The sequence below is a fragment of the Cyprinodon tularosa genome, unplaced genomic scaffold, assembly GCF_016077235.1.
Source record: "Cyprinodon tularosa strain WSP-4 unplaced genomic scaffold, ASM1607723v1 ctg477, whole genome shotgun sequence".
Classification (NCBI taxonomy): domain Eukaryota; kingdom Metazoa; phylum Chordata; class Actinopteri; order Cyprinodontiformes; family Cyprinodontidae; genus Cyprinodon; species Cyprinodon tularosa.
Window position 1 is genome coordinate 336,030 of NW_024039204.1, and position 20,029 is coordinate 356,058.

The 20,029-nt window shown below is 36.8% G+C and overlaps 2 protein-coding genes across 2 annotated transcripts in view; one reads left to right on the plus strand and one right to left on the minus strand.

Annotated features, from left to right (window-relative positions):
• Positions 1-832: 832 nt before the first annotated feature.
• Positions 833-4,164, minus strand: LOC119794375 (dynactin subunit 6-like). The gene is made up of 7 exons (XM_038301900.1): positions 4,036-4,164; positions 3,735-3,799; positions 3,554-3,659; positions 3,387-3,475; positions 2,461-2,508; positions 1,248-1,390; positions 833-1,163 (listed from the first exon to the last, which is right to left on the minus strand). Exons 1-7 carry the CDS (start codon positions 4,068-4,070, stop codon positions 1,065-1,067), a joined length of 585 nt encoding a protein of 194 aa, XP_038157828.1. The 5' UTR covers positions 4,071-4,164; the 3' UTR covers positions 833-1,064.
• A 3,789-nt stretch (positions 4,165-7,953) lies between these two features.
• The window catches only part of LOC119794365 (zeta-sarcoglycan-like), a 75,072-nt gene continuing 62,996 nt past the window's right edge, over positions 7,954-20,029 (plus strand). The window contains exon 1 of the mRNA XM_038301889.1: positions 7,954-8,189. Within this exon, the coding sequence (XP_038157817.1) occupies positions 8,151-8,189 (39 nt within the window). The 5' untranslated portion in view covers positions 7,954-8,150. The remainder of the gene's footprint in view (positions 8,190-20,029) is intronic.

Here is a 20,029-nt window from a genome sequence, read left to right on the forward strand (position 1 = left end):
CTTGTCACAGGAAAGCTGCTCTCCTTTCCAAATTAAAACAATGAGGAGCCTAGATGTGGCCCCGGCTGCACTCCCCCTGCAGAAAATAATTAGCCCCTGGTTGGTGTGGACTCCTTGTGGGACTCCACCATGACATGTCCAAATGAGTATTGGCAGAGAGTGACACCAGCTGTGGGCCTCCAACAGGGAGGACTGCTGTACTGTGGAGGGCTCTGTTCACTGAGCACAACATGAAGCCCCTTAAAAACTCTTCTTTTGTTTTTTATTTTTTTCTGGAGCCCCTGAACTTCTTTTGCACCTCCTGGAAACAGTAACATCTGAACCTTTTCTACCAGGTGTTGCAGACAGTGATACGCTGCTTCCTCTCAAGCACCCATCCTCATCCAAATCTGCAAGTGTGGGGCGCAGATGGGTGCACCACCCCAGGGAGAATAATACAGAAATGCAAGGCGCAACCACACCCGTGTCAATTAAATAAAAAAATAAAGTAAGAATTCCCAGCTGCATTCGCAGAGCCAATTTGAAGGGGAACAAATTGCCATCGAATCCAGGAAAAGGGGTGCATCAGTGTTACACTGTAATTGCTGGTGATAAAAGATTCAGCTGCCATTCATGCCAACTGCAGAAACTATATTTAGATCAGAACTTCAGATATTAATCTTCTTTTGGTTTAAAATTACCCCCATACTAATTCTATATTTAGTAGCATTAAAAATAACCACATATTAGGTTTGATTTGAAGCAGTAGATGAAAGCTCCTAAAATGTACAGAAACTTTTGCTCAACAGTGCCATCTTGTGGTGATAAAAGAGACAATATAAAATCTGTGATCTTAGATTGAATATTTATTGTGATATATAGTTTTATTCATGTCTTTTTTTGCACATTAACTTTTTAAACTTCAGGTGCAACATTGTTACACACAGAAACAGAAGATAAACCTAAGAAAATAGCAGAGGGGTGCTGTGGTGGGAAAAATACCATAAATTGGGACATTTTAGACTCTTTGTGTTTGCATATCTAGTTTCTCTTAAAGAGAGGAATTATTCGCCAGCGTTCTCTGGTTAGTTTCTTAAAGGCGTGCCGCTTGCTTTCACAGTCTTCTTCAGGTGGTGGTAGTTAGGAAGGATCTTCATGAGGAAGTCAAGCTGCAGGGTTTGTGGCTGTGAAATGAAATAAAGATTTATTTCAGGTCATAAACACAAGAGGACAATAGTTTAGTCTGCCTGAGCTGCTGAGGTTCCGACCTGCGGCTTTTCGCTCTGCACGCGTCTGATGCAGTTGGAGCCGTAAACAACCATGTTATCCGGGACCACATCACATGTGTTCACCTGGCAGCATGCACCGATGATGCAGCCGTTAGTCAGGATCACATTTCTCCCAACATCAGCTGAAGTGAAATTGTTAAAATAGGACAAAAAATAAACTTTATAAAATAGGAATGAAGAAAATGACAAGTTTTCATTTAATATCAGTTTGATAATATCAAATCAGATGTAAAGTGTGTTGCAATGGCTTAATAAAATGTGTAAGAGTTAAAAAATCTTAAGGTTTTCTTGAAATCTTCTCCATTGCAGTCTTTTATCTGAAGGATCTATAGATTAGTTTAAAGATCGTATAGCTTTTTTGTTTTCAAATCTCTATTTCATCATCATCCAGGTGATTTCCAAAGAGCCGTTAATCAAAACCTTCAGCATACAGTTGATAACTGAATCTTCTGGAATCCATGATCAGTTTTTTTTCTGATTTTCTACCAACCAATCACTGTGCTGGACACACCTTTTGTTCTTGACAGCAAAATATGCTGTCATGTAGAAGCACTGGACAGAAAACAGGTGAAAAAGCATCCGAAGTCTGAAGTAAGTGTTGAAAAATCTCTTTGTAAATTTACATTGAAGTAGAGAGGTGGGGAAATTATCAAAACAAAGAATTAGATTTTGTACATTTAATCTAACATATAAGCTAAACCTACACTGTATTTCTGTCCATTTATACATCCCATTAATATAAGTGAGTTTTGTTTATTCTTTTTTATAGAAGGAATAAATCAAATGTTAATCTTGCAGGGCAAGAAAGCCTTTCACCAAACAACACATTGGGCTTATTGTGCCATGAAAATTAGGGATTCTGGAATGTTCAGGTTTATATGAAGATCTGGTATACGGTGGTTTTATATGCTGCATTTGTTTAATGTTCAATATAAATGCCTTCCAGATTTATCTTTATATAAAAAAAATAAATAAATAAAAATTAAGGTTGTACTTATTTGTGTTGGGCTGTCACTTAAATCGCATCGTCATTGGTGGTTGCAGTTTGACAATAAACAAGCTGAAATTTCAAGGGATATTAAACCTCATACGAGAGTTATCTATGGTTTGTTTATAGAAGCTGTGCCAGGTCAAAATTTGTTTCTTTTTTTTTTTTTTATCAACAAAAAAAAAGTATAAATAAAATACTCACCCTTTGACTCAATCACGTTGTTATCTCCGATTTTCAAAGCTTGGGATACTGAGATAGAATAAAGGATTTGAACCATGATCCCTAAACAGAGCAGCTCTATAGAGACCCCTGGTGGACAGCAGATATAATAGCGTCATCAGAAGAGGCTGTTTCTATTACTGCAGAATCCATTGCCTCCCTAAAAGAAGCGTGATGAATTCATACATGCAGAGGCGTGGCCAGGCAATAACCAATGTACACTGAGGAGTAGCCAAAAGCGAATAGACACCAGAGCCTCAGGGTCAGGAAAATTAACAAGCAAAACATCCATATTTTCTAAATAAAGACAAACTATACTTTCCTAACCTCTTTACTAACAAATAGACGCATATATTTAATCCATTCATCCATACTTCCTGGATAAAAGGTATAGTTGATAAAATTCTTTCAGATATGAGCTCTGGGGCGAACACCTACTTTTAATAATAATTACTCTCTATAAATTGATTATTTACAAGTCCTAATATCTACATAAAGTAAATATCTCCTCTGTGAGATCAAAGTCAATCAATTAATAAATAGATTATTTCATATGTTTTTATTGAAATAGTTAGGTATGATTTAACTAAACACTCCTAGATGACTTGTGTTTTCTCTATACCCCATATAACACAAAATCTAGTTCTGAAAAGATAATTAATTCTGCACTAATCATCTTTAATGTTAGTATATTGATGTGCATATTAAACCACAGAGTTTTTGTTGTCAAGTAATTGTTAATATATGAAAAATTTAAATGTTTTGAATATTCCACCTGAGAGTATTACAGGGAAAAAAAATTTAGTGGTGGCCAAAGATTGGTTAAGTGTGGCCATGGCCACCCCTGGCCCCCCATCAAGCTCCACCCCTGCATACATGATCAAATGAGCAGGAACTGTAAAGGATACCACACCCCACTTCAAACACATTATTGGTCCCAATGGTCATTGTTTTAGGCTCAACTCCCTCTGAGTCTGGCATTATATTCTCTGGATAACTGCAGACACAAGCAGAAGGTTAAAACCAAAATGATCATTGAGTAAGATTTGAAAAAGATGCAGATGTTTCTACCTACCTATTGATAATAAGAGCCTGTTCTTCTATCAGATTACCTTCTCCAATAATTATAGGCCCTGCTTCAGCTATGATCCGAGCTTTTGGGTGGACGACTGTTCTAGCGCCTTAGGGAGCAAAGCATATATTTGCTGCATGGATGAAGTAAATATAAATCCTAGGCATTAAAAGAAAAGGCTCACCGATGGTGACATCTCCTCTGACTTCACTTTCAACACACACAACAGCCCCAGCTGCAATTTTAGCACTGAAACAGGCAGATACAAGGAAAAAGAAAAAATGAACCTGCAATTCATAGGAAATAACTAACAGTTTAAGAGGTTGTTATATAATTGATAAAAAAAAATAATAATAATTACATTTTAATTCCGGTTTTTTTTCTATAATATAATGTAAATACCAGAGAGTAGGCCAACATCTGTCCTCAAATAGGTTTATCTAAATAAGCAGGCACTGGAAGATCAAATAATCCAGATAGAATACCTCTTTGGTGCCATCATTTGCTTCGGGTCTGTCATCTTTGCGCTGCAGGATTAATTGCTCGACATTTGATTATTAATCCTTTAAAAAATAATCGAACACAGGATGATCGTGGTTATTCAGGATGATGCTCCCCTCTGCCGTCTGGATAAGGTTACTGCAATAAAATACAAACTTTTTTTTTATATCGTTCCGATATTTAGATATTATTTCATTTGAGAGGTTAACAGGAAACTAAACAATGATGATAAAAATAGAATGGTAGTACACATGGGCGGTTCTAGACAGGGCCCTAAAGGGACCAGTGCCCCCGTTGAACTGGTTCTGTTCCCTGTTATGACCCTTTTACTAAAGACATAATATTAAAATAAAATTTCGAAGATGAAATGCGCTGGAACAGAAATAGTAATCGATTGCTCTCTTTGGCCTATTTTATTTTATTTTTTCCTTTAAATTTATTTTTTATTGTGATTTTAAAATTAAGGCGATAGCTTCAGTTCGATATAGGATCACAGTTTCCCTCTGCTAAATGTTAATTTAAACCAAATTATAAATAAATACTCACATTTCTTACAGCTGAATTGATCCGTTTTATTTAAGTTACAATTAAAGTGATAATATTTTTTTAATATTATCATTATCATATGATCTTTCATCGACCTTATAGCTTAATTTAAACTTTAAGCAGATATTTATTAACTTTTATTCCAAATGTAACCTTTTAAATTGTATTTTTTTTTTTTTATTGTAAAGTGAACATTTTCAGTCCAAAAATTGTTTTTTTTTTTTTTTTTTTTTTTTTTTTTTTTTTTTATTATTATTATTAGATCGAATACAGTTTTAATGAAACAAAATTTTGTGGAAATTTGACTTAATTCAGTCCAGAGACACAAGTAGCTCCTTGGTTCTGTGGCTCTCTTAGTATATTCTATTGACCTTTTTTTGTTTCCTTGTTTCTAAAAATTTGTCCTGTGAGTTTCCTTTTAGATTCAGTGTAAATTAGTGAGCTATGGTATCTGCAGGTTGTAAAGCACTTCATCATTTCTCCTACAGACCAGAGCTTTAGATGCTGATTTCGCTTTCCAGCAGGACTTTGCATTCACTGGAAGTCATGTGCAAATACATGCTTTAATGACCTTAATTATGGTTTGGCAAGAATAAAAACTATTATCCTCTTTTTGGCGAATCTGAAAGACTGTGTTAAAATTCTATATGATTTTTTGTTTCTTTGTTTTTTTCCCGTAAATTTCATTTTAAGATTATACACTTCTGAAAAACGTTCAAGCCAAAACTTTAAATTTTAGGGACCATTCAACAAACAATTCCACCAAACTGACTGATTCTCCTGCAGGGCGCGATATTTCCCAAAGAATGGGAAATTGTAAGGCTGTCAATTATGTGAAATATATCTTATTAATAAGTCAAAAAATAAATATATATTCTTTTGGTCATGTTTTTTTTATGTTAATTGACAATTAATTCCAATTTCCTCATAAAAAAAACAAAAAAAACCTTTTTTGAGCTAACTGTGAGGCGCCACAATCCTCAGGATGAAGCAAATATATTTCACAGACGTATCCCGGATATTATCCAAGTCATTACCTTCAAAATAAAATACAAATTTTCCATGATGAAGGTCAGTGAAAAACGTTTAATCCTTAGAAAACATGTCTTTTGCTTTGCTTTTATTAAGCAAAACACACATTACAAAATCTTACAGATTAACACAGAACTGTGCAATAATGTAAGAAAAACAAAAACAACAAGGGCATTTCGACAGGGCATTTATATATATATATATATATATATATATATATATATATATATATATATATATATATATATATATATATATATATATATATATATATATATATATATATATATATATATATATATTAAAGTCCATCGTTTAACTATCTAATATGAAAGGAGATGTTGGTAGGCTATTATTTAGCCCGCACATTCATTTAAACATTGAGTGGCATAAATTAAATTCAATGTGTCTAGTTTTTTTTTTTTTTTTACAATTCAGAATGCATGTTTGCTGTACAACTATTCCTACAAATAAATAACAGAGTATAAAGTTGATGAAAAATCAAATCAAGAAGGGTTTCCCTGAACTTCATGATTTTACTAAATTTAATAACTATTTTAGCAAAATTATATCCATGGTTAACAGAAAAGAAAATCACTTTATTTAGTATGTATTTACAAGTATGCTTCTTTTAGTATAAACAAGTGTGTGTTGTCTAAAGTGTTTAGTAATCCTGAGGAGGCTGAGATCATTTGGAATGAGCTGGCCCCTGCTTAAAACCTTCTACTGTATGACTCTGTGGCACCAGTTCTCCTCTACCAGGGGCGGAGCTAGATAGGGGGCCAGGGGTGGCCAAGGCCACCCTTAGCCAATTATTGGCCATCCCTCTAATACAAAAAACATTTCAAAACATTTACATTTTTGACATATTAACAATTACCTGAAAACAAAAACACTCTGGTTAATTATGCACATCAATATACTAACATTAAAGATGATAAGTACAGAATTCAAGCAGAAACAGATTTTGTGTTTCATGGTGTAAAGAGAAAAAGATGTTTCTCTACAAGTCATCTAGGAGTCTTGAGTGAAATCATAGATAAATAACTATTTTAATAAAAACTTATTAATGTAATATTAATATTAATATTTATGTAGATATTATTACTTGTGAATATAAATTTTATGCAGAATAATTACTGATAAAAGTAGGTAAGTAATGACAATGGAAAATATGTTCACCTTAAACCTGAAAGAATTGTATTCACTATACCTTTTATCTAGAAGGCACAGGAGTTTTAATAAATGCGTCTATTTGTTAGTAAAGCCCGTGGGAAAATATAGTTTGTCTTTATTTAGAAAAATATGGATGTTTTGCTCGTTAGTTTTCCTGTTGGAAAAGGTTTTTTATGCCTATCTACTTTCGGGCCCCCTCAGTGTACATTGTTTATTGCCTGGCCTCCCTTATTAAACTTTTCTGGCTACTTGATCTTCCCTGTGTTTCAATTATTCCAATGTTTTTGTTGTGCTCATTTCTCTTAATTCTGACCTTTCAAAAGCATGGTTAATGCTTAATATAGTACTACTACAGTGTACATGTGTTTCTACAGGGAGAGAGTAGGTGGGGTGGGTGGGTTTGTTTTTGTTTTTTGTTGTCTCTTTTTTTGTTTTTGTTTTTATTAGGCTTCAAACATAAGAAAAACACCATTGTACATTGGATGTAGATTTATTTGGACATATGTTCTGAATAAATATCTATATACAAAAAAATGTTATGGCTACTCCTCTGTCCTCTACGCTGTCGTCTGCTGGGCCCTGGTAGCACAGAGCAGGACAAAAAGAGACTGAACAAACAAGTGAGAAAGGCAGTTCTGTTCTAGGCTGCCCTCTGGACTCAGCAGAGCGAGAGGATGAGAGGAGGGTGCTGTCCAAGCATCCATCATGCACAACACCTTGCAGCCCCCTGCAACAGAGTACAGAGGAGCTGAGCAGCTCCTTCAGTGAAACACTTTTACACCCTGTTTGCAAAAAGGAGCCTGCAGGTCATTCATTCCTGCTGCAACCAGATTCTACAATGCAACAATACAATAACTTGTGCAATTTATAATTTGCAATTACTATTTAATCCCCTGTGCAATAACAATATATATATAAAAATATAAATCTCCATCTATACAAATACCCATGTAAACACCCTGTATAAAGCTGTCACCTTTTTCTTCCTTTCTTTGACTAATTAAGCTGATGTAACGAGTAAATTTCCCCACTGTGAGATCAATAAAGTAAATTAACTAAACATAGCGTGGCTGACTTTACGTGTTTATTTTGAAATCCTGTACCGGAAGCGCCGCGCACGATTACGTCACGCTTACTGGCGGCTGACTTTTTGAAGAGAAGCGAACCGATGGAAAGTGAGTATCGGAGGTGAGCACCTGGAACTGTTCACCTGCAGCCTGTCTCCTTTAATGAGAAGCAGCTGCGAATAAAACAGCGGCGAAAAACAATGAAAAGAGCTTTTATCTTCAGGGACTGAAATCCTCGTTTGTTACAACTTTGTGGAAATATGTAATAAGGACGGAAAATGGAGCAGTCGGCTACTCTGAATATAGAGAATCTTAAGGTAAGTTTTTTTTTTTTAATGATTATCCTTGTAGGGTTTATGCATTAAAAAAATAAATATTATTGCTTTAACTTATTCTTTAAAATTTTTATAGAGATTTTTGTTGTTTTTAAATCAATTAACTTTATAATCAATTAAACGTTTTTTTTATCTAGAAATTATACTCTATTTCTTTGTTTTTTCTAAATATTCTAATTCAAATTTAATAATTAATATATATCTATTTTAAATTTTCAAATATTTTTATGCATTTTTTCTCAAGTTTTTCTCAAGCCTTCTGCAACAGGTGCACCCTCTGCTTCAACACTGGACATCTTTATTTGAATGAATAAAACTTTTGTGTTTTTTTTTCCCCCCCTCCAGGCAAAAATAAAACTAATAGTAATCAAAGCCCCTAAGCAAACATTTCCGACTCCAACCTGGAGTTTTCTCACATATCTCTGTCTTGCTGCAAACCCCTCTCCTCTTCAAGAATGGCTGTAATGTGACAGCCTATGAATATTCCGCCTGCATGCTTTCTCATTATCATTCCAGTCTAGTAAGGGGAGGCAGTAACCTCTTGGTACAGTATGTGCATCCCATCCTCCATGCTGCTGCAGTGCAAAAAAAAAAAAAACAAGAATAGGAGGTAAAAAAAAAAAAAGTAATAAATAAATAAAAGAGCAATCTTGTGTCTAAAATCCACACAGCAGAGCCTCTGTTTGACCGAGGCACACACACACATTGTGACACACACACAGCTCTGGGCTCACTGGTTCAAGCTTATCAGTCAGGAAATCACCCAAGATATATCCACCGGCTCGGAGCTTATCCAACACTTGGCCGACAAGTCCTGCAAGTTTCTCTCCTGTCATGTTTTATGAACCCAGCAGCTTGTTACGCTGCAGGCAGATGACTCCAAAGTAAAGTTTAGAGCTATAATATTCTCATCCAAAAATATAAAATGCTCTGCTGTATTACTTTTCTTGGCAATGCGGCGCTCAGTGTTACACATCCGATGGATGCAGATGATGCTGTCCAAAACTGGGGCCCTGCCGCCCCCCCCTTGAGGATTTCCAAGGGGATTAGCGAGCGGCAGGAGTTTACTGTTGGGAAGTGTTTGTCTGTTTACATCAGCAATTTGTCTGTCCGCCCCTCTAAGCAATTATTACCCAGGAGGGAACTGTCACATCTTTAAGTGCCTGAGACATAACAGCTCTTGACTTTAATGCACAGAGGTGAGCATAAAATATCTGCTCTTTTTTTGTGGAGGAAGGCTTTCTTGATAGATGTATTGTCGTGGGAGAAAAAAAATCCCTCAGGTCTCCTTCTGCGACCTTTTTTTTTGTTGTTGTTTTGCTGGACTTATTGGACATCACTCATCCCTGCTGGTCCGACGCTTTGAGTCAAAAGAAGCCCATCTTTCCGTCCCTCAATCCATCAATCAGCCATCCACCCAGAAAGGGCACTGCCTCCAAAAACGATGAAGCCATTGTGACAAACTTCAATGATTGTTGCGCCAGCGGAGACGAAGGAGCATGAAAGGATACAAATAAGAAATAATAATAGGACATTTTCGCATGTAAGATGGATGAGTATTGACAGCGGCTGCCTTTTCCAAGCATGCTTGTCACATCAAGGAGATGTGAAAACTAACATAAAAGCACCAGTTGCAAACAAGAGCAATGTAATTGGCTCTTTCGGTTATAGTTGGTTGTAATCAAGTGCCTTTGATTGGTCAAAAAGGAAAAAAACTGAAAAATCCAACAGGAATACTAAATAAACATTATTTTTTTTGTGTGTTTTTTGGAGAATATAGTGTCCATTTGTTGTGCATCATCATTAGGGCGACTCAAACCTCCTGCTGAGGGAGTCTTTGGGGACTCCAGCGGCGCTACAGTGGGAGAGATCAATTTTTTATTTTTCTTTCTTCTGATTAACATCATCAAACATTAATATCGGTCATAATTTCCCTTCATTATTTTTGCTTCTTGGCTGTATTCTGCTGTCTCTGCAGTATGTCATCGCTTGATCAAAGCAGCATGCGGACCATCAGCCTCGAAGATAATTGGTGAAGATGAGGCGCGCTGGCAGCGTGAAGGGACTGCTGGGTAGTTGCTGGTTGATTGGTGGCTTTAGATGGTTGCAGGTGTTTTTGTTTCATTTGTTTTACAGCCAGAATTCTTGGAGATCTTTTCTGAAGCAAAAAAAAAAAAAAAAGTGCAAACATGAATACGATTGATGAGGTGGAATTTTCAAAGGTTTTGGTTTTTCCTGCAATTCCACCAGGAGGTTTTCAGAGCGTCACCCACAGAGATGTTCTGGCTTGTTCTACCTCAAAGTAGCGTGCTGCTGTGTAGGTGTTTGGTTTCTAATAATAGAAAGTGAGTTTAACAAGGACTGTGTATGGATTCTGACCCATCTGTTCATTGGGAAGTTTGTATTTTTGGAGGGGAGAAAGACTCTATTTCAGCGGTTTTATGATAAAGGAGCCCTTTGTGGCTAAATAAATGACTGCAATCTTCTAGTTTTTCAGTTTAGGAGAAGGTTATTATGATGCGTTTAATAAAATAACTGTCTTCTAAAAATGCATGCGTGTTTCTTTTTTCTTTAACTTGACATGAGTATTAACAAGCATATTCTGTATTAATCAAAGAGAAGTGCTGTATGTCTTTAAAATCAAGTCAGTCACAGGTAGAAATGGAGTATAAGATTTTTATTGTATGCTAACCTTGAGTGAAAAGGCCTCTCTTTTTCCTTCACAAAAAAACTGAGCTACACATGCATACCATAATGTAGCTGGTTATACTATTCAAATAAATCCAGCTATTATATACACAAATCCGCTCTACGCATTTGCAGATCTCACACGGCAGAAGTGTAGCAAAAATTACACGTGCAAAGAGAGCCAACCGAGAAAACGCTTGACTTGTAACCAATGAGTGGTCTGTATTTCTGGGTATTGAAGCGAAAACACTTAAATATAAGTGTCTCTGTGTGTGCTTAAGATTGATCTACACATTTGCAAATCTTAGTGCACATTTGCAGATCTTGGTACATGTATGCAAATCTAGATCTGAATACAGATTTGTGGATTTTTTTATACACATTTGCAAACTGGAATACACACACAAGTAGTTTTACACATTTGCAGATTGTTGTAAAGCCACACAAATCTCCTCACACATTTCCAGATTTATTTACACATTTTCATATCCAGCTGCACACACACAAATCGAGATACAGACACACAACTCTCTACTCACATGGGCAAATAATTTTGCTACAATATTGCTCCCATATCAGACTGCTAATGAAATGCGCATGTGCAAAGGAGCTGCTTATCTCACCTTAGATGGCAAAGTGAGGTCTTGAAAATCTTTTTTTTAACTGACATAGTTGTCTCACATAAAAAAATAAAAATACTTGCTATAACTTTATATGTAATTACTCTTAAAATCCCAACATGTTTTCCCTTCCAGCTTTACCTCTCTCCAGACTTCTTTTACAGACAGCCAAAGAAAAAAAACAATTGCAGGGATTCAGAATCTCCTCCTGGAGCTGGATGACATGAATTATGCAAATTAGGCGATGACACCATCTAGCGTCTTTTACAAAGGCCAGTTGCGACATTTTTGCTGAGGACTTGCAAAAATCCCTAAAGGGGCTTCAAGATTTCTAAAAGTGCATCACGTTCATCTTGCGCTTTTGAAGCTTTTTGCAGGTTTTGTCCTGCGCATTTGACCTGAAGTGTGTTAAGTATCTTTAGAGTTTAGAGTATCTGAACTTTTGCAGCTTGATGTGAAGCACCACCCAATCAGAGATACTGATCCAGGAGCCATGATCGATTCTGCAGAGCTGTCAGCATTAAAGTGCAACTGTATATAAATGGGTTAATCTCCACTAGTGTTTTAAAAAGCCAAGAGAATGTATTTTAATGTACAAGTAAAAGAGAGAGCTTCAATCATTATTACAGTTTATAAATGCCTACATTAACTAAAAATGTAAAAAAAAAAAAAAAAAATTGTCCTTGCTGTTTCCATCAGAAACCTAAAAAATGTATCTTCAATTTTGCCTCCCAAGAATGGGATATTCTTGTAGGATCCTAATCCTGATAAAGTGACTTCACAAATAATGTGTTGAGATGGACTTTCTTGCTTTCAACATGTTGAAACTACTTTTACCAACTCATCAAAGTAAATAAAGCCACATGAAGACATCTGGAGCGTGTGATTAAGTGTTGAACGCCTTTCTCTTGTGAATGCTGAAAAAAGGGTTGGCAGTAATTGGAACTGGGCATGGCTTTTGAACTCGGACAAAAACTAAATTGATTTAGTAATCTTTTCACCATAAAAAAACATCCATATTTTTAGATTCTTATCATGAACAAATTAAAACAAAAATAATTAGGCGAGGGGACCAATTGCTTGGTCACATTCTGATTTCTTCTGATTTCTTAGTCTTAGTCTCCCAGGACTTGAATACATTAAAAACTCTAAAATTTGAAACTGAATGAGATAAATGTCTTTAAAGCGTAACTTTCAAAGTTTTAGAATAAAATTTTATTTTAGTACAATATACACATAAGCCTTTCCTTCATGGCATTGTTGGCACACTCTTGTGTGCTCAGAAAACAGCCAGAACCCCTCCTTTTATCATCATAGTCACACCTGGAGGTGATCATTTAATCAGATGCCTTTGATTAGTTGCTACATACATCACATGGACGCAGCTAATGCTTCCTTTTGTTTTGTTTTTTTGTTTTTCTCCACTCCAAGCCATACTGTAGCCTTAACTTTTGTTTTGTAAATAATGGTATTGCAAAATCATTTTTTTTTAAATCATCTTTGGATTTGATTTCAATTAGAAAGTTCAGACCATTATGAAGATATGTGTCGATACCTAATTAAAAGAAAAAAGAAAATGCCACAAACAGGTTATTAGAATTAAACATACAAGCAAAATTAGTTTGATTATACATCCTCAGAGACAAAAGTAAGCTAACAACTTCAAATGTTAGTTTACTCACTTTATTAAAAGGTTGGGAGCTTTAACTCCAATTATTTGTAAAGGAAACATACAATATGTGGATGGCTGGAGATATTTCTTTCATAGTTCCTATCCTCTAGTACCATTTGTTGCTGGGCTTTACTTTAAAGTGGATGAATTGCATAATTGCAATCAATCTTCACCTTTAATGTTTAGTATAATTACCTCTCTGGTGTGATATACATCTAATGCAAAGGAATACATTAACCATAATGGTCAAAGGTTTAAGACCCCTTAGAGCTGGATCTCATTTAGTCTACTCCTCCAATGCTCGTGATAGGCTGTAATGAAGTCCCTGAGATGAGTACATTTATTTGAGTCAGGAAAAGCCAAAGTTTGGAGGTATAAACTAATGTATGCATTATAAATGTGGCAAAGAAAATAGAATCCACTTGTGCTTGGAACTCTTTGGGTTGGGAACATTTTCCAGGTTTCCCCTGGCAACAGTGAACTGAGTGAAACTAATGAGCTGGTCAGTTGACTAAAATCTTGTTCTAAAGTAGTCATTTCTTGCCAATGTATTCACTGGATGCACATTGTGAATTGTCTAATATTGGTAGCACTTCATCTGCAAAAAATGGGGAATGTGAAAATGAGTTGAGTTATTTAGACTCAGTGACTTTCTGTTGGGGCCTGTGATATTACCCTTGTCCCTCAGCTGTAACGCTGGTTAAATTGGATTCGCTGACATTTCTAGGCCAGAGCTGTGGATCATTTGTATTTGCTGCCAACTTTCACCATCTATTTGTGAGACATCTGCCACCACTCCGAGGGTTCATCCATAGAAACTTCCTCTTTAAGGGTGTTTGAGAAGTTGGTTTAATGAGGTCAGCTGTATTATTAGTCCTGCTGTTTAGATTTTACTGAAAAACTATACTCAATTTATTCAGGTCTTCCCTCAATGTTTCTAAGGTGGAGGGTCTGTTTTTACTATAATTTCCTGTTTTATGTTTATGGGTGTTTCAATACAACATTTTCATTTCTGATATGATACAGATATTGCAGCTGTTAATATGACTGATAACAATATTAACCCGACACAATATCAGTATTGATCAAACATACTTTTATTACTCATTTTCTAGTGTGGAACATTATATAAGCTTGATATAGCCAAAGACAATGGGTATGAGTGCAAATGACCCATTTATTATCAACCATTGAGTAACATTAAAGGTATATTGGAGGATTCTAGCGAATTTTTGATAAGGTCCACCCTCTCCACTTAAAAATAAATGCACATGCACAACCATTTACCCGCTCTCCTGAGGAAATGCCTATTAAACGTGCAAGAGCGTGCATGAGCCCATTTATCCTCGTGCACGCTCTGTTTAAAAAATGTTGTTTGCATCAATCATACAAGCTTACTTTCCAAAAGAAGATTTGCTATGTTTCCACTATGTCAGACTCACCACTGGTGTTATGCCGAGAACTACCTGCCCTCTCGCACACTGATGAGAAAACAGATTGAAATATGAACAAAAAGGGAACTTTTAAACATATTCTTAATGTTTCATATTTCCAATGCATGGGTGCCCTAAAATTAAGAGTTTTGGTGGACAGATAAATGCCAAGAAATACCAATGCTGTCACGGGAGCGTGCATTGCTCTAAAGTCTCGCACATTGATGAGAAAACGGATTTACATTTGAATGAAAAAGGAACTTTTAAACATATTCTTAATGTGTTGTCAGAAATTGTACAGAATAGTGTTGATAGCAAAACCAGAAAACACTACCCCTCGAGCAGAGAATATGTTCATCGGACACTGACTGTAGCACATTGACTAAAACATGTCTCCATACAAGTAAAAATTGTATTCGTTCGAATTTATCTGTCCACCAAAACTTTCAATTTTAGGGCATCCATGTATAAGAAATGTAAAAACATTAAGAATATGTTTAAAAGTTCCCTTTACGTTTTTATTTCAATCTGTTTTCTCATCAGTGTGTGAGAGGGGAGGTAATTCTTGGCAGGCAGGTATTTCTCGGCACAACACCTGTAAGTGAAAATGGAGATGAGCACGTAGGACGGCCTTACGTAAACATATCACCAGAATGATTGACAATAAGGAGGACCACTTAGATGATCCGCCCGGAAAAAGAACATCATCCACTATAACTTTAACATTAAGAACAGGAGTGTTGCAATCAGTTTACTCCTTTGAAGGCTTTAGTTGCAGAGTAATATATTCTGATATTTGTTTTATGTCCGACATCGGACTAATTTCCTATATCAATTATGGATTATGACATCCCGATTTGTGATGGAAAAGTTTTGGTCTCTTTAGTATTTGCACTACAAGGAACTATTTGCCAACAGAATAAATGCAACTCAGTGTAATATTTAGCAATATGGTGGATAATACCTGGTAGTGTCAGGTCACTACTGTAAGGCAAATGTAGAAATTCACATTAGGTCCTAGTATCCTTTCCAGGAGTATAGACTTGATTGATAAATATCAGTATGTTAAAGGATAATCTAAGCATAACCTAAACCAATCACAAAAATATGTTGTTGCTCTGTGGAAGAAATTTTCTTTTTTTATTCTACCTTTTTCTCTCTTCAACAAAGCACCTTAACTGTTGACATGCTACTACAACAGGCAAAACTTGTTTCAAAGCCAAAATCGAGTTTTGCCAGATTGATAATTGGTATTGAGAATACATTTTGTAGCAGAAAGTATCATTGCTTCATGCAAAACAACAAAAAAAGGACTTTGCACATTTGGTGTGTGCAGTTTTCCTGCCTTAATTTCTGCAATAAATAAATTCAAGGGGAAACCCAACTCCTGGAATGGATAAGCTATCCAATTACATTCATAGCTTTAAGTAAGACTTATGGCATTAGTGCAATCCTATTAATGGCTGCTTCAGGTTCTGCTGATCAGGATATTTCTTAAATCAGAGATACACCAGAAGATATGATAATATGATTCCTCCCTCTTTGCGCGGCTGCAGAGCTATGCTGTAGCAGCAGCTGTCTGTGCTTTACAGTGTGTCACACTCATTCTGCAACCCATTTCAGTTCATAGTAGTTACAGGATTATGACTGCCTTTTTTGGATGATCAGAGGTGTAGCATTTGAGCTTTAATTTTAACATCTTCTTTGACCTATTCTTCTCACCAGCTGATCTAATGTTGCAATAAATACATAAAGGTTATAAATGGCATATGCTGGTTCTAAGTTCATAAAACTTAGAACTGCTGACAATGTTTTTTTGTTTTATTACATTAATCAAAATAACTATTTCAGTACCAGTATTTAATGAAGTACATTTTTTTTCTCATTTGTTTTTCTATATGGTTTCAGTATTTATCAGAAAAGTGAAGAATATTACGTTATCAGATAAACGCCTGAAAATATATCTGTTTCCATGAAACCATGGGCAGCCTAAGGGCTGTTTGCCTATTTCTGGCATCCACCTTTAACCACTAAACCACGCACTGCCTGCACGATCCTTTCCAAAATCAGCCTTTCTGTGTTTCTTGTTTTATAATGACTGAAATTCATCAACTGCTCACCCCCACAAGAAGTATTGATTTTCTGCAACAGTACATTCAGAGGTTGCTTTTCTCTTTGTCCCCACTTCAGAAACAGATGTGTTGTTGCATTGAAACCTCACATGAACTGACAAATACAGCTAATAAAAGATTGACTTTGATTCTCTGAGAAACTTGGTTTATAGATCTGTTTTAATGTAGGGGGAAATAGACAGCTTGCATAGATACAGCTGCAACTAATGACTGCCTGACAGAAAAAAAAAAAAAACTACAGTTTAATGATACTAGCCATCAGCGTCTTATGCTAATGATATGCTGAGTGTGAATAAAGCATGTGAGGCATGACTTTGACATTATGCATTGACTACATGTCTAGGGTGCCCTGGGGGAAAAGATGTGGACAGGTGTTTTAGGGAAAAATGAGTATGTCAGCAATCAAAGGATTTTACACTAGCATGATAAATTAATAGCGCCTCCTGTAGGGGGGTTATGAGGAACATTCTCTTGCTGCTGGCCATTTTTTCCTGCTATTTAAAATGCTGATTCTTCCTCAGAGCTTTTATGTGAGAGAGTAAAATGGAGTAATTTTCATCTTTACGGCAGCTGTGTGGAACAGTTCAAAGCTCAACCAACCTTGTACCCGGTGATGGGGATTCTCACACAGTCAGCCTACGGTCACGATCTGCTGGAGAACAGCAAATACTCATCCCTGCCTGAGCAGATCCACTCTGACCGTGGACATCTTTTGTCTTGATTCCAAATCTTAGCCCTACTATTGCCTGCTTTCTGTGTTCTGTAGGAATTTTATAGTCTTATATTGTTTTGTCTGAAATATAGATGTAAGAAAAAAAGGCATGCATATGCTTATAGTTAGGAAATGCAAACCCTACGATGTGATTCTGATAAAAGAGCCTAAACATTGAAGTGAATCGGAAACCTACTCACATGGACCAGTATCTTCTTTTTGACTCACACCCACTGGAACACAAACTCTCAGTCATCAGAACCTTACAACACTGGGCAGAACATGTCCCTACTAAAACAGAAGGGAAGCACAAAGAACAGAAACACATCAAAGATGCTCTCCAAAACTGTGGATATCAAAACTGGGCATTAATCAAATCAGCAAGGAAATCCAAAAGACACGCAAGAGAAGATAGCAGTGAGAAAATTAAACGCAAAAACATTACAATCCCTTATTTGTCATGATCTGGCCTGTTTGCTCCCCCTTAATTGGATATTTCTTTCACCTGCCGTTTTCCCTCCTTGCCCCAGTTATCATTTATTCCTCTCACCTGTTTCCTTTGGTTTATATTCTGTTCAGCCTGAGCATTCAGGGCCAGATCATTATTTGTTTTCTGTTAGTCTGTCCGTTCAGTGATGCCATGGTTCCTGTCCTGGATCCTGTCGGCTCCATATGTGGGGAGGTTCAGTTTTTATCTCTATAAGCCTGGCTCCAAAGAGGAGACCAGTTTAAAGGTCCTGCATTAAGTTCTGGTTCCCTGTCCTGTCTCGCCTACCCTCTTCCACTGAGCCTCCCTCTCTGCACCTGATCCTGTCTGCTCCTGTGCGTGACCGTCTGGCCACGCTTCTGAACTCTGTCAGACTCCGAACCTGTCTGGGAGCTTGTTATTGCCTGGAAGCCTAGATCCTGTCACCTGTCTGTTCCTGCCTGATCTGGATCCCGTCTGATCTGTCTGTTCCTGTCTGCCCTGTATCCCTGGCCTGGATCGGCTTCCTGCAACTCCTCCGGAGCTGCAGCACCCTGGGACTCTCTGGGTGACGCAATCCGCGTCAGCTGTCAGCCCATCGTCAGATGATCATGGTCACTTACCTGTGTTTCTCCCACAGAGTGTCTGAGATTGGGCGTTGCCCTGCCCCCCTTCCTGCAGTACGTTTTGAACTTTTCTACTGACTGTCTCTCCTTGAATACTGGGTCCATCTGTCCTCCCCTTATGACATTATGTTGCTGGAGTCTCTGAAAAACTCAGGAGGATTTTCTCCAAACACAAAATCCCAGTACATTTCAAGCCAAACAAAACCCTTAAGCACAGGCTAGTGCATCCTAAAGATAAAACCCCCAGACCGAATATGAGCGGAGTGGTATATGCTGTTCAGTGCAACGAGGAATGCTCTGATCATTATATTGGAGACACCAAACAACCTCTCCACAGACGCATTGCCCAACACAGAAGAGCGGCCTACTCTGGACAAGAATCCGCAGTACATCTACACTTTGTGGACAAAGGACATTCTTTTGAGGACCAGAATGTTCACATTCTGGATAAAGAAAATAGGTGGTTTGAGAGGTGCGTGAAAGAAGCCATCTATGTTATGAGAGAAAAAACAACTTTAAACAGAGGTGTTGGGCTCAGATTCCAGCTTCCAAAACTTACAATTCAGTTATAGAGATGATCCCTTCCAGATATCACCACACCCCCTACCCCATCACAGAGGAACAAAGTACCTCCTCTCTTCAGCGGGCGGAGCTACTCTATCCTTTATTTGCCTTGCAGCTATATTTGCTGTGATCAGTGGGAATAAAGTAGTTTTATTATGTTTTTAAGTGGGAAAATCCACCTGAAAACTTAATCAGTGCAGTCAGTTCATCCTGCCTTCCAATATTTCTGTTGGAGCCCGTCAGACCCCCACATACCAGCGGTGCACTGTCAGTAGGATGCCATTCAACGGGCTTGTTTGTCAGACATGGTAATTTTTCTAAAGGAAAACTGCTAAGTAAAAAGGTCCTCACAATGTAACAGTGAATATTAGACACTGAATTTTTTTTTTTATGTAAGAGGAAAAATGTAAATGGAAAAATCAGAGCCTAAAATAAAACTCAAGATTTGTACTTTTTTATGTTGTGTAATTTTCTTTTTCTTCGAATTGATATTATAAAACTGGTATCGAAAAAAGTATCGTTCAGGAACCGGTATCGAAGTGAAGGTATCGGTATTGGTACCGGAACCGAAAATTTTTGAACAATACCCAGTCCTAGAGATGACCCTGCACATTTTGAGTATGTTTGGCTCAACCTGCAGGAACCAATAGTCAGAAAGCAGAATTCTCCACCATGAACAGAATCAGAAATAAATATCGATCCAGGCTCAAAATGAGCACCTTGATATGTGCTTGAGAATGGCTTTGTCGCCAATCAAACCCAGGTTTAAAGCCTTGCAGGTCAGCCTAAAGCCCACTGCTCTTATTAATCCATAAAAAAAGAAAGGGGGAAAAAAAAACTGTTTAGATGTTTTGTAAAAAAGATGAGTCAGTAAATTGTCTATATACCAAACTGCAAGTGAAATAACCA

Bases quoted from the DNA above. Each gene is read 5' to 3' on its own strand.
- LOC119794375 (XM_038301900.1), bottom strand. From the start codon at position 4,070: ATGACAGACCCGAAGCAAATGATGGCACCAAAGAG. The intron at 3,660-3,734 runs GTGAGCCTTTTC...TTGCTCCCTAAG, and splicing joins CAGAGGAGATGTCACCATCG to GCGCTAGAACAGTCGTCCAC. The intron at 3,476-3,553 runs GTAGGTAGAAAC...TTGTGTCTGCAG, and splicing joins CAGGCTCTTATTATCAATAG to TTATCCAGAGAATATAATGC.